Here is a 14633-nt window from a genome sequence, read left to right as displayed (position 1 = left end):
TCAAATGTATTTAAGCCAAATCGGATAGCAATTGCGGCTTAACCCGATAGCAATTGCAGCTCAACAAGTCAAATCGGGAGATCGGTTTATATGGGGGCCATATAAAACTATTGACCGATTTGGATCGTACAAAATTTCAACCAAATCGGGTAACATTTGCAGCATACAGGGACTCAAAATGTCAAACCTGGAGATCGGTTTATATGGGAGTAATATCAGGTTATTGATCAGTTTGACCTTGCCACAGTTGTTGGAAGTCATATCAAAACACTCCGTGCAAAATGTCAGCCAAATCGGACTACAATTGCGACTTCAAGAGGTCGAATCGGGGGATCGGTTTATATTTATATTTGTCCAAATCTAAACCGAAGGTCCCCAACGACCTTCATCAATATGAAGTCTCTGTGCAAAGCGACTAGCTTTCGGCGGCAATCGTGATTTCAATAGACGGAGAGACGGACGGACATGGCTAGATCGACTTAATATGTCAAGACAATCCAGAATATATACATATACTTTATGAGGTCGCCGATCAATATTTCGAGGAGTTACAAACGGAATAACTAGGTTAGTATACCCACCCCCATTCCATGGTGGTGGGTATACCACCTCATTCCTATCGTTTTTGAAGAGTGTCGTCTTTGTTGGGTTATTAGGTCATCATAAATGGTATTAGGTTTACATTGGAATTGCAGCCACAAGTGCTTGTTATTATTAGCGTATGTTTGGTTTCCCCATAGTTTCTATTGTTTTCGCATTTCCATTTGTTGAACAATTGTGAATCGAGAGTGCTGCTGCCTACCCTGCTTGTTGTTTGTAATTGATTATCCAGTCACGTATTTTGAAACACAAATAAAATGCACATAGTTTATGGCTTTTAAAACTTACATCATTTCATTAAATTACGAAGCAAACATTGCAAATTTTTGTGCTGCTTGGGTTTTGCTGTGGTAGATGTGGTCACAAAAATTTGGAAAGAAAACAGGCTCAAATTGTGACACTGACTTTATTTTGCATTTCATCTGCATAAAAGTGCTCATAATTTAGAATTGCTAACGTTTATTGAAAATAATTAATTTTTTTTTTAATTAGTAAAACCTTTTTTTTGCGAATTTAGTGTCATATCTTAAATTAGATTTGTAAATAAACATTTAGATATGAATTGATGACAACATTCGTTCATTGTGAATGTACTTTTGCTAGCGTTTGACCACCAAAACGACGACTTTACATGATTCATACAACGAAGACGGCATATCTGAACGTTTATGGTTTTTATTTTAAAAATTAATTCCAATATTGTTTGCAGTGTTATTGCGCTTCAGTGTTCATTTTGTATGTAGAAAAAGTTATTGAATTTATTATCATATTCGCATATAAGCGTCAAAATGCTACTTTGCCAATGCCATTCGACTTTTACTGATGAAAAATGACTCGTGTGTATATAAGGTTGGCCCTTAAATGTAAATATGCAAATATTTACAATGATAAGCAATTTTAATTATACTTATCTTACTTACAAAAGATTTTTAAAGCAAAGTGTACGTCAAGAGAAAAACTTCTGATAATATCAGCAAATACTGTCTACTCTTATGAAGTATGCCCCACCCCCATAACACTCCAAACGGATATAAAAGAGCTTCTGGAAAATATTGTATTGAAGGGAAAGGCATAGGGCAGTAGAAAACGAATCAGTAACTAAAATGTGGACTCAATTATCTGGGGGACACCTCGCTCCATTTCCAAAGGCCCTGCGATAAAATAAATAATTGAACTATTGAGTAGAGTACCAATTTGGCAGGACAGTATGGAATTGAAATTTGGAAACAAGTGTCCGGAGACTTGTCTCACCGTATAGATCATAAACCAATCGGGACATATACACCCAGAAAAATTAGTCTGCTAATATCAGCCAACACTATCTGCTGATATTAAATTAAAAAATTTTAAATTTTTATATAAATCTATTAAACATTTTTGAACTTCCTAACATCTATTGGGGCATTTGCTACATATTAATACAAAATTTTAATTCTTAATTTCTTTAAAAAAATTAGCAAATTGTGGAAAATTAAAAAAAAAATTACATTGTATGCTTGTAAAATTGAGAGATATGATGGAATATAAAAAATTTCAAATATGTATGAGATTTTTAAACGTCTTTTAACTTTTTAATATTTGAAAACAGCAGAAAATGTTTGCTGTTTTAGCAATAAATTACTGCTGTGCCATTTTCAGCAGACTTTCTGCTGTTACAGCAAACGTTTTTGCTGTTTTAGTTACTTTGCCTGCTGTTACTTAAAATCGTTAAAAAATTAGCAAATTGTGGAAAATTAAAAAAAAAAATTACGTTGCATGCTTGTAAAATTGAGAGATATGATGGAATATAAAAAAATTTAAAATATATATAACATTTTTTAACGTCTTTTAACTTTTTAATATTTGAAAACAGCAGAAAATTTTTGCTGCTTTAGCAACAAACTTCTGCTGTCCCATTTTCATCAGACTTTTTGCTGTTACAGCAAACGTTTTTGCTGTTTTAGCTACTTTGCCTGTTGTTACTCAAATTCGTTAAAAACTTAGCAAATTGTGGAAAATTAAAAAATAAATTACTTTGTATACTAATGAAAGGTAGAGATATGATGGGATATAAAAACATTTTAAATATTTATGTCATTTTTAAACGTCTTTTAACTTTTTAATATTTGAAAACAGCAGAAAATGTTTGCTTTTTTAGCAACAAACTACTGCTGTCCCATTTTCACCAGACTTTCTGCAGTAACATCAAACATTTTTGCTGTTTTTACTAAAAAATTTCTCTGAGTGTAGGCATCTTATTAATAGTTTTTGGGAACACAGCTCAAATCTGACATCAAAATTTTAAGCATGAGCTTGAAGCCATATGTAGAGATGGGTTTCTACCAGGTAAATACCCAACGCTTGGGTATTTTTTGGGTAAATGACCAATAAATACCTTTTTTGGGTATTTATAATTTTGCAGATATCTTGGGTAAAAAAAACATTTTGCAAACAATTTTTGATGGTTTCGTATTCTTTGTATATAAACCTGATCTTCTGATCTCATAAAATCGGCTTTTAGTTATATTTAGCCGCTATATAGACCGATCTTCAGACTTAAAGTCTTGAGGCAAAAAATTGGTAATTTTTCTTCCGATTTCGATGAAATTTGACACAGTGAGTTCTGGTAGACCCCTTCCCATTTCATCTCCCCATGTAGGGTATTAAGGTCATAAAAGATCCATTTATTACCCGAATTCGACGAAATTTGGCACAGTGTGCTCCGGTAGACTGTCAAATGTGGTCCAGATTGGACCATATTTGGATATTGCCGCCATATGGCATCTCCGATATAGAGTTTTGAGCTTACAAAAGGAGCATTTTTAATTGCAGCTGTATCCAATTATGATCCAATCTGGACGATGTTCGACGCAGAGGTGAATAGGTTTTTAAAAACGCACTGTTTAAAATTTCATCAAAATCGGATGAAAAATGCTCCTTTTATGGGCCCAATACTCTATATCGGGAGATCGGTCTATATGGCAGCTATAGCCAAATAAGGTCCGATCTGGACGATATTCAACAAAACGGTTTAGAGGGGTACCAAAACTCGCTGTGCCAAATTTCATCGAAATAGTATGAAAAATGCTCCTTTTATTGACTCATTGTGTCGGGAGATCGGTCTATATGACAGCTATATCCAAATATGGTCCGATCTGGATCACATTTGATAGGAATAGGTAGGGGTCTAGCGGAACACACTATGCCAAATTTCATCGAATTCGGGTAAAAAATGGATCTTTTATGACCTCAATGCCCTACATCGGTAGATCGATCGGTCGTCTATAGGGCAGCTATATCCAAATATAGTCCGACCTGAACAGCACTTCACAGAAATGGGAAGGGGTCTACTGGAGATCGGTCTATATAGCGGCTATATATAATAAAAATCCGGTTTTATGAGATCAGAAGATCAGGTTTATATACAAAGAATACGAAATCGTCAAAAATTGTTTGCAAAATGTTTTTTACCCGAGATATCTGCAAAATTATAAATATCCAGCTTTTCGGTATAAATGGGTAAATACCCAAGTATTTACCCAATTTACCGGGTAAATACCTTTTGGGTACTTACCCATCGCCCATCTCTAGCCATAAGGAATTTGACGCTTTGATGAAAGCTATTACAAAGTAGTTTGCAAATATGCCAATACTTAAATATGTACTCTTTGATGCAATACCCTGTGCTAGACTACCATACTATTTTAGTAGTGATGTAATGTATAAATACTCCATATATTTAATACTCGTTTTGCCTTCAATGTTTATTAAAAATTCAAATGTCATGATCATTGCAATTTGTAGACATATGTATTTTCTCATGCCCATTTCTACTAATTTATCTTTTGGAAGGAACGCTATCATTAGAGCCATGAAAAAGGATAGCAAAGCATAACTGATAAATAGCAGCATAGCATTGTAGCTATTAGAAACGTTAAAGTACCTGCAATTGCATTTGGTCATGCCATGTTGTATACCGCGGACGCCCTCTTATAGTAATTTAAAAGTTTTAGAAGTTTATTTTAACGTTGGGAGCCTAATGGAATGAAGAGATTAGAAATGCCGAAATGGCCTTGGAAGTGGCATACGACTGGGCTAGAACGAAGGGTATAACCAAAGAAGACTGAAATCTGAAATCTAGCCAGAGAGGACTGACATAGTATTTCCATCTGGAAGATCATGTTACACAAATGGATCAAAGCTAGAGGACAGAGTGGATCTGGAGGGTTTTAGCTGGATAGTATAAACACGAGTAATCGACAAGCAGATCTGCATTGTTACACTCAGAGTAAATTTGTTTGCAAAAATAGCAAAAATGTTTGCTGTAACAGCAGAAAATTTGACAGCAGTAATTTTTTGGTAAAACAGCAAACATGGGAATAATGTCCGTTTAAAGACTGATTTGGACCGTACTTGGCACAGTTGTTGAAAGTCATAACAAAACACTATATGCTCAATTTCAGCCAAATTGGACAAAAATTCAGAGATCGGTTTATATGGGAGCTATATCAGGTTATAGACCGATTTACTTGGCGCAGTTGTTGGAAGTCTTAACAGAACACTTCATGTAAAATTTTAGCCAAATTGGACAAAAATTGAGCCTTTCAGGGGCTCAAGAAATCAAATCGGGAGATCGGTTTATGTGGGAGCTATATCAGGTTATAGACCGATTCGGACCGTACTTGGCACAGTTGATGAAAATTATAACGGAACACTACATGCAAATTTCAGCCAGGGGTTCAAGAAGTGAAATCGCGAGATCGGTTTATATGTGATCCAAATCAAGAAGTCAAATCGGGAGATTCGTTTATATGGCAGCTATATCTAAATCTTAACCGATATGGCCAATTTGCAATCTCTAACGACCTACATCAATATTAAGTATTTGGGCAAAATTTCAACTGGCTAGCTTTACGCGACAGGCGGACGGACGGAGATGGCTAGATCGACTCAGAACATCGAGACGATCAAGAATGTATACTTTATGGGGTCTTAGACGAATATTTCGAGGTGTTACAAACAAAATGACTAGATTAGTATACCCCCATCCTTTGGTGCTGGGTATAAAAATTAACGCCTAAAATTGACAATTTTTTGTATTGATTTGTAGCAAATGTCTCAATTGTTGTTTAAAAGTTAAAAATTTTGGTATGAATTTATTCACAAGTTTCAAATTTTTAATTGCATATCAGCAGCCAGTGTTTGCTGATATCAGCAGACTAATTTCTCTGGGTGCATTGTCTGCCATTAAAAATATATGACCAGACATCCCCAGTTATGCGAAAATCGTATCCCATGATACATATAAAAGAATAGTGAATCGAAAACTTTCTGTCTTGATCAAAAAGTTTCATCAATCTGAAAAAATACAATAAATTAAAATTTCATCATTCCAGTCCACGAGATTCTACAACTTGGCGCCGTACGGATCTTGTTGCTCGAACCTATATTATCATTGAAAAAGCCAAAATTTCACTAAAATTCTCAGAGACAATTTAAAGACATTTGAGAAATAATTTGATTGGGATCCTATATCAGTTAAGAGTCAATAAGTTGCTCAACATCAAGGACCATGGGGAAAGTTGTGATCAGAATGTATTCAGGATCGGAACTTTGCATATAATATCGATTGAAAAAATCTCAATCGATATGCAGACAAAAAGTAAAACACCGATAGTGTCATCGATACTATCGATATTTAATTTTTTTACTGAATAACGATTGAAATTTTTCCGATGAATACTATCGCAAAAGTTAATTTTTTTGCAAAAACAAGCAATCCTACACTGATTGCTCTATAGAGGGCGCATTTTTCATCCGATAACGCTAACATTTTGTACAATGATTTCTCTCATGACTTCCATCTGACTTTATTAACCTTGGTTTTATTTGGTCTGTGCGTTGATATTGCTTCTAAATAAATCGATTTCCTGATTTTTACTTCTCATTTTTCGTTTGAAATATAGGTGATTGGAAATTAACGATAGTTTCGATACTATCGATATTTATTATTAAGACTATCGGTAAAATCAAATGTTGCGATTGTCGATAGTTTGTCAGCTCTCTATACTGAGCTCAGAGCTCCCTATATATGCGAAGTAGCAGAAACTGCGGTCGGTAGCAATCAACGATTTCGTATTGAGAGTCTCATTCGAATCATAAGGTGCTTTCGGTAATTGGAAACACTAACAAACTTTAGATGCCACCGCAGCGCAGAGGTTAGCATGGTCGGCTATAAAGGCGATATTGGTGCGGGAACCTTATGTCCATTGGTTATTTAAAGACGCTAAATAGTTCGTCTTGTTATATCAAGTATCATAGACACTCAGTATTTAGGCATGAGTGGGTGACGCTCGACTTCTCACTGAGACTCACCACTCGATATGGCTGAATTGCCCGCGACTGCAATTGAAGCTACTCCGTATACGAAGCATCCCACTGTCCGCAAACTTTGGCTTAGAGCTTTCGGAGCTTCTCGTGGTGACGATGAACACCATACAAATCGGAGCTCACAGTTCCAACCCATGTGGGGGTGGTCATAGCCATCACGTGTCATGCTATCGTCTTCATTTTTTTAAGACTTGATTTAAATCAAAAAAACATTATTTAATATTGTTATATTTATTATTGGGTTGCCCAAAAAGTAATTGCGGATTTTTTAAAAGAAAGTAAATGCATTTTTGATAAAACTTAGAATAAACTTTAATCAAATATACTTTTTTTACACTTTTTTTCTAAAGCAAGCTAAAAGTAACAGCTGATAACTGACGGAAGAAAGAATGCAATTACAGAGTCACAAGCTGTGAAAAAATTTGTCAACGCCGACTATATGAAAAATCCGCAATTACTTTTTGGGCAACCCAATATTATGGAGATATTTTGAGCATAAGAACGAAAGAGAAGTTTTAGTTGCGCCGATGAAGTTAAATTTGTCCCTACCCTTAAAAGTTGAACCGTATAAATTTAGGCATTTTTTCCACTTCTATTTTTAAGATATTCTTGCATTGCCTAGACCACAAACCAGTTGATGATCTTCATCCGACAATAAAAGCAGGCGAAATGAAATCTATGTGTGATGATTCATGGTTGCTTTGACTGAGACTTTATTTTTCGACAAACGTACATTCTTAATCACATCCAATGAGTTCATATCGAATGAATTCATATTTCTATTCTGAATATGTATATATTATTATTTTCACTAAGGTAAAGAAGTTTGTGAGACCATATCTAAGGCCAGTCTTTTTGTCCCTTTCCTGTCTCTGATAAAAATTTAATAATCGTTTGAAAGCAAAAAAAAGAAGAAAAAAACCTTCGAACAACAACAAACTTTAGATTAGAAATGAGCTACTGTAGAACCACCAGCAGAAAGAACAGCCGGCTACCAATTTATGGCGAGTTTATAGCAGTTTCATTGTTTTTGTGTGCTTAAATTTGTTTTGTTCGAGTGGAAATGGAAAATAGTTTAGCATTGTTATCGTCTTTCAGTGCATACACGTTCTATACGTAAAGTGAAAATCCCAGAAAAGCGAAAACCATAGACAAAACCATACAGACGTATATTAACCGTAATTTCCATAGTTGTGCCTGCTTTTTCTCCTCAGTATCATCCACAAAAAAGAAGAAAAAAAAGAAACAAGTTACAACGCTTAAAGAAAGTAGTAGATTTTGAAAGCATTTTTGGCACATACATATATATATATATATATATACATAGATATAATTTGTAACACCCAACTCTCCAGTCGAGTTGTACTAACTTCTGTCTATTGGTCTGCATTACAGTTTCGCCTTTAAATGATACCCAACAATCACAACCTCAACAGAGCCACCGAACTGCCAAAATATCCAATCTTACGGCTCAATCTACCACCACTACCACCTCCAGTAATAATTTAGGAATATCGGGTACTACAACATCCACGGTCAAGACGCTTGTCAAAAAATCTGGCAGCTCATCATCGACCCAATCATCGAATCGCAAGGATAGTTTTGGTTCTCGCGATTCGCTGAACGACATTCTGTCGGAGACCGGTTTGCCCACCGGCAATGTAGCCGCTCAACGCAAATCTTTGGAGAATAAGAATTTGGATTTGACCAATACATCCGATGTTGCCTCACGCTTGGCCCTTAAAAAGCAACAAATGCATGTGCAACAGCAACAACAACATCAGGAGACTAAAGTCATTACAAACATAACATCGTCGAACAGTAGTAGTAGCAGTAATACGAATACCACAACCACTACCTCGACCGCTGCAATGAGTTCCACCTCAAGTGAATTGCGCAAGAGCATGGAGAACATGGACGATAAGACGAAGACAACACCGCCACCAGTACTTAATAAGAAACCGACGGTACCCGTTAAGAAAACCACTACGGTGACAAGCATCACAGGTGAGTTGGGGAATAGGGAGCGAGTTATAAGTCAATTTAAAAAAAAAAAAACAGAAAAATTGAAAAACATTGTTTTGGAGCTTAAGCTCATAATTTGTCGATTATAGATCTTTATAGATTTTTGTTAAAACTTTTTTTTTGCGAAACCATATACCATTGATCCTTTTGGAGAACATTGAAATATTGCCCACATCATGTTTGGGCCATTAATGCCAAAGATTTGATACAACTCGTATAGGTTAGATTAGAGCCAGCCAACTTTATTAACGGCTAGGCTCACTTGGATCTAAATATTATAACCTTTGTTGTTCTAGGTTCAGAGGACGTGGTCGTTGTCCACACTATTACTTGGACTTCGCCTCTACAAAGTCGACGGCAGTACTTTGGTGCTAATAGCCAAGACGTCTGCCCTCGCTTTTCGCCAACCGATGCAGATCGTGCTTTCCTCAGAGAAGGCATTTATCTCCTTGTTACACTCCAAGAACGTGCGTGCCCTTACAGTCCTGATTGTTATAACCCTAATGACCGATCAGAAAACTCCTTCTAGCTTCGTTTCAATTGTCCTACTGTGGTATGACGTACTCCTAACTTCTATCCGTCTTCTCATCGCCTTAAGTCTCATGGTCGCAGTAGCTGCCTAATACCTAATCTATGTATGTCTATGAGTTTGATATCTATAACTATCTCCAATGCCGCAGTAGGTGTGGTTCTCATCTGCTGTTATGTCCTTACTTTGCAAACTGTATTAATGTTCTTGTGTTGCTCTTGTTTCCCAGTAAACGCAAATTTGCCAATGAACATTCCACTAAGGAACACGGGCAAACTTCTAACATATTAATGATTGCTGTCCGATTCAAGCTTAAGCTCAATGAAAAGCGGCCTCCTTTTTATAGCCGAGTCCGAACGGCGTGCCACAGTGCGACACTTCTTTGGGGAGAAGTTTTTATATACCTTGGCATATAAAAACTTCTCCCCTAAAGAAGTGCTGATTGGAGCAATTCGCTGAGTATCGTACTTTTTTATCATGGTATCCACTATTCTCTCCGTGGATTTGAGTAGAAAGAACCGAAGTCTTATAAGTCTAAAGGTCTTTGGTGCTGCATATCTTGCTGTCCAGACGTCGGAGAATATGCAAGTGTTAAGCACGCACGAAAAAAACTAGAAGAATATCGCCCAAGGTATACTCGAGATTCCTTATAAAACAAGTTTGAACCCTATAAACGGCGCTTAATAGCTGTAGGTCCCCCTACCCTTACTCAAAACCAAGCTTCAGAATAAGGTATACGACAAACATTTACATTCCAAATATCTAATATATAGGCGTGATCGGAACTATAAAATGAAAAAATCTAGCGGTGGTGTGCTAATAGCGGTCTCCACTGAATTTCCTTCCGAAGAAATAAAAGCGGAATCTTCCTTGGATATTGAATTTGTAGCCGGAAAGATATTTTTGAAAAATGTTTCAATATTTATTTCATATTCTTACGTCCCACCCTCTTCATATGAGGATATTTATTCAAAACACGTATCTGCAATCCAATCAGCATTTCAGTCATTTCAACCAAGAGACACATTGACTGCTCTTGGCGATTTTAATCTTCCTCAAATTAACAGGATTCATTCGTCCGAGTCAAATGATTAAACACCCGTGATACCAAATGGCATTTCTAAGAATGCACCGGCATATTGTTAAATATTGATCTTTTTCAAATTAATTACATAAACAATTAATTTTCTGAAGTACTCGATATTGTTGTCGTTAATCAACCATCTGAGTTATGTTTAAGTTCTAATGATCCAGTTGTAAGTCCTGAGGATAGACATTATCCGACACTCAAATTACTTATATCATATCCCACTCTTAAAGTTAAAAGAGATGTAGCAATTGAAAAAGTGTACTGTTTTGCTAAAACTGATTACATCAAACTGAACTCACTACTCTCATCTGTTCAGTGGAATGAAATTTTCAGATCCAAAGATATCGATGAAATGATTTCAACTTGTTATACTATGCTACTTGACTTTATTTCTCAACCTGTCTCTAAAACTACTTTTTGCAACGCATCTGTTCCTCCATGGAATACAACCAATCTTTCTAGACTGAAGAACAAGAAGAATAAATTATATAAAAGGTTTAAACGATCAGGGTCAACATCTGACTTTTCGATGTATTCTTTAGCAAGATGCGAATATAATAAAGAAAACAAATTGGCCTATGGTAGCTATTTGAATAAAATTAGAAGTCAATTGAAATCAAATTTTAAATCTTTTTACAAATATGTGAATTCAAAGCGCCGTTGTAATGAACTTTCTTAGATATAAAGCTAAAGTAGCACATAACGATTCAGGTATTGCCGATGTCTTTGTTGACTTTTTAGCACTACTTATTCAGATAATTATTATTATTTATGTAGAACATATCCATACACAATCAACAATTCAGCTTTTATAAACGTGTCTGGGATTGGCAAAAACGTAATACTTGAGAATTTAAGGTCACTGAAGATAACTTTTAATCCTGGTCCAGATGGAATTCCATCGAACAATTTAAAGCATTGCGCTTTCGAATTTTCATATCTCCTTTGTACATTTTTCAGCAGTTCATTAATGCATGGATATCTGCCGGAATTGTGGAAGCAATCTCATATAAGGCCGTTATTTAAAGCCGGAAATCGCAATGAGGTTTCTAATTACAGGGGCATTTCAATTTTAAATGCTATTCCGAAGCGTTTAGAGAAAATTTTGACGGTCACTTTTTCACATCAAATCTCTTCTATATTGTCTCCCTACCAATATGGGTTCCGGAAATCGAAATCGACGAGAACAAATATTTTAGAATTTACTTGTTTGGTCAACGATGGCTTTAGGGAACGCTACCAAACGGATACTATCTTTCCGATTTAAGTAAAGCATTTGATAAAATCAACCACAACCTTCTGTTAAGAAAAAAAGACCTTATGGGTTTCAGTCCCTCTTTACTAAAGTGGATCAGATCATATCTGACTGGACGTACTCAAAGAGTTAAATTTCGTACTACAGTTTCCAGACCAATTGTTGTCTCTTCAGGTGTTCCACAGGGTAGTCATCATGGTCCTGTGCTGTTTTGTTTGTTTATAAATGGTCTCCCTTTTACTATAAAGCACTCGAATATTATGATGTATGCAGATGATGTAAAAATCGTCAGATCAACGAGAGACTCTGATGAACAGTGTTATCTTCAGTATGACCTTGATACTCTTTACAAATGGTGCAACCAGAACTTTATGGAACTTAATATTTCCAAATGCAAACATATATAATTTTCAAGAATAAACTCTCTTAAAACTAGCTACTTTTTGGGTTCCAATCATCCTGAAGTAGTTTATAGCATTAAAGACCTTGGATTTCTTCTAGTCAACACATCTAAATGGTTGTAAACAAAGCACGTAGAGCTCTTGGCTTCATGAAACGCTGGAGTAAAGAACTTAATGATTTCTCTGTGACGAAAAACTATATGTCGCTAGTCAGAAGTAATCTCGAGTACGCTTCAGTGGTATGGGATCCGTAATACAATATACATTCTGATTTCATAGAATCGGTTCAAAAACAATTTCTATTATTTTGTCTCCGTCGAAATGGGTGGGACAGAAGTTCATTACCTTCGTATGAATACCGATTAAATCTTATAAAGATTCGTACATTAAAAAGTCGTAGAACTATGCTAAACATTACGCTTTTGACCAAATTAATTCATTGTCAAATAGATTTTTGCTTTCTTTTGAGACGAATTTTCTTTAACTTTCCTATCAGACCTACCAGATATTTTGATCTTTTGAAAATTTATTTTAATAGAACCAACTTCGCCAATAATTATCCTTTTCGGCACCTAGGTTATCAACTTAATCAACTGAAAGATATAATAGATCTATCTGAGAATCGAGAAAGTTTAAAAAGGAAAATTATATTATTTTTAAATTCTTAGGTTAATACATTTGTAAATATATTGGTATTTATTATATATAGATTTAAATAAAAAAAGGGCCTTAACTCAAGCTGTCGACGAAGAAGTTTTAAAATTTTTTTCGACACCAAAAATAAAGAAACAACTAATATCTGCTATAGGTTGGCCAATGGATTTACATCTGGATCGATGTAGTATGATAGTCCTTATGATTAAAGACAAATTTAAATGATGCTTGTTAATAAACTTATTCGAATTCTGATTCTGCACAAAGTTTTCGGCCAGATTACAAAAACAAAAAATAAGATGGATGGAATATACTATTAAACGCCTAAGGGTTTTATAAATGCGAGTATATGGTACATATTATTCTGAATGGATTCTAATGAAAATGGCATGAATCGAAAGATATTTTTCTGAGAGTTGCAGAATATATATGAAATGTAATTGTCCGTAAAGAAAGCGCTGAGAATGAGGAATTAATTTTCGATAAAAGAAGAAGAAGTAGAATCCAGCTAATTGTTGTTGTTTTTTCTTCTTCAGCATCTGTTATTTGTTTGAAAGCATGCCATGTTGTGAAAGCATGAGATAGTGAGAGTAGGAGCAGCAACTGGCAGATGTGTGTGAGAAAGAGATTCACCATTTAGTTGACGGTCATTGTACAGTTATGGAAGGTAGCGTCACTTGCCCAACAACAACGAAATCAACGGTACAACCCTTTGGGGTTGGGGGTAGAAATTCCCCATCAAATGTCTAATTTCTGTACACGGTCAAATTGACATTCTAGTTTTTGTTTGCATTGCCACATGCAGCAGCCAAAAAATTAAAAGATTTATGACTACAAACGTATAAATAATTGATTAAAACATAAAAAATGTGAAAAAATAAACAAAAGGTTGAAAAAACTTTGAAACCTAAACAAACCATTTGACTTTAGAGGGTATTTGGATACAACTCTGAAATTGCAATATTTCATCAGCTGGGTAAGTGACTTAACCTTTTTTAGTGAACACTGGCGAGGATGTTGTTGGGGTACAATGTGCGTGGCCCTACTTAGCATGTAGGTAAGCCAATTGCTTAAAGCTCTGCGCATTGTTTGTATATCTGTTGCGAATCTGCACAACAAGACAAATAATCCTATAACTGCAGAATAGGTCGTATGGAAAATGTAAGGAGGGGAAGTGTGTGGGTCTCACTTATTTGTTTTTAAATGTACAAGTTTTTGGTATCCAAATTTTCGGTCAAGTATCGCAAGGGTCGCCAAACCTTCTCAATGGGACATACAGCCTGTATACGGCAATCTGGGTCTCAAATAAAAGGATTTTAGGAGTAGAGTACGAACTGGTATTGAAACATGAAACAAGTTCATGAGATTCCAATCCATTCACCTGTAAAAATCCCAAACAGATACTTAAAGCCATGCATCTGAGCGCCCACATCTATTTGAAATATTGGTAAACGGACTTATAACCCGATCATAACAATATTGGTTTTAAACAAAAGTCATTTAAAAGTGAGAACATGAACGTACACGTTTATGTCCTCACTTTATATACCAATCGGCCATTGAAATATAAAGTTAAGCTTCTGAGAGTTGCCAAATATGAAGCCTGATAAAAAAGGGTGATTTTTTAGCAATTGTCTTTTTGGCAACACTGGCTTAAACAGCTCACTCACGTTTTGTGATTTGTTTCACTGTCAAACATCTTCAGTTTGG

General features: G+C 35.5%; 1 protein-coding gene across 5 annotated transcripts in view; it reads left to right on the top strand.

Annotated features, from left to right (window-relative positions):
- Window positions 1-14633, top strand: part of LOC106085907 (serine-rich adhesin for platelets) — a 170219-nt gene that overhangs the window by 139078 nt on the left and 16508 nt on the right. For all 5 annotated transcript variants that reach the window (XM_013250382.2, XM_013250380.2, XM_013250375.2 and 2 more), the window contains one exon: window positions 8365-8976. In XM_013250382.2, coding sequence (XP_013105836.2) covers window positions 8365-8976 — 612 coding nt within the window. The remainder of the gene's footprint in view (window positions 1-8364; window positions 8977-14633) is intronic.

This window comes from Stomoxys calcitrans, chromosome 2 (genome assembly GCF_963082655.1).
Source record: "Stomoxys calcitrans chromosome 2, idStoCalc2.1, whole genome shotgun sequence".
In the NCBI taxonomy this organism is placed as follows: Eukaryota; Metazoa; Arthropoda; class Insecta; order Diptera; family Muscidae; genus Stomoxys; species Stomoxys calcitrans.
This window is presented reverse-complemented; position numbering and strand designations above follow the sequence as displayed.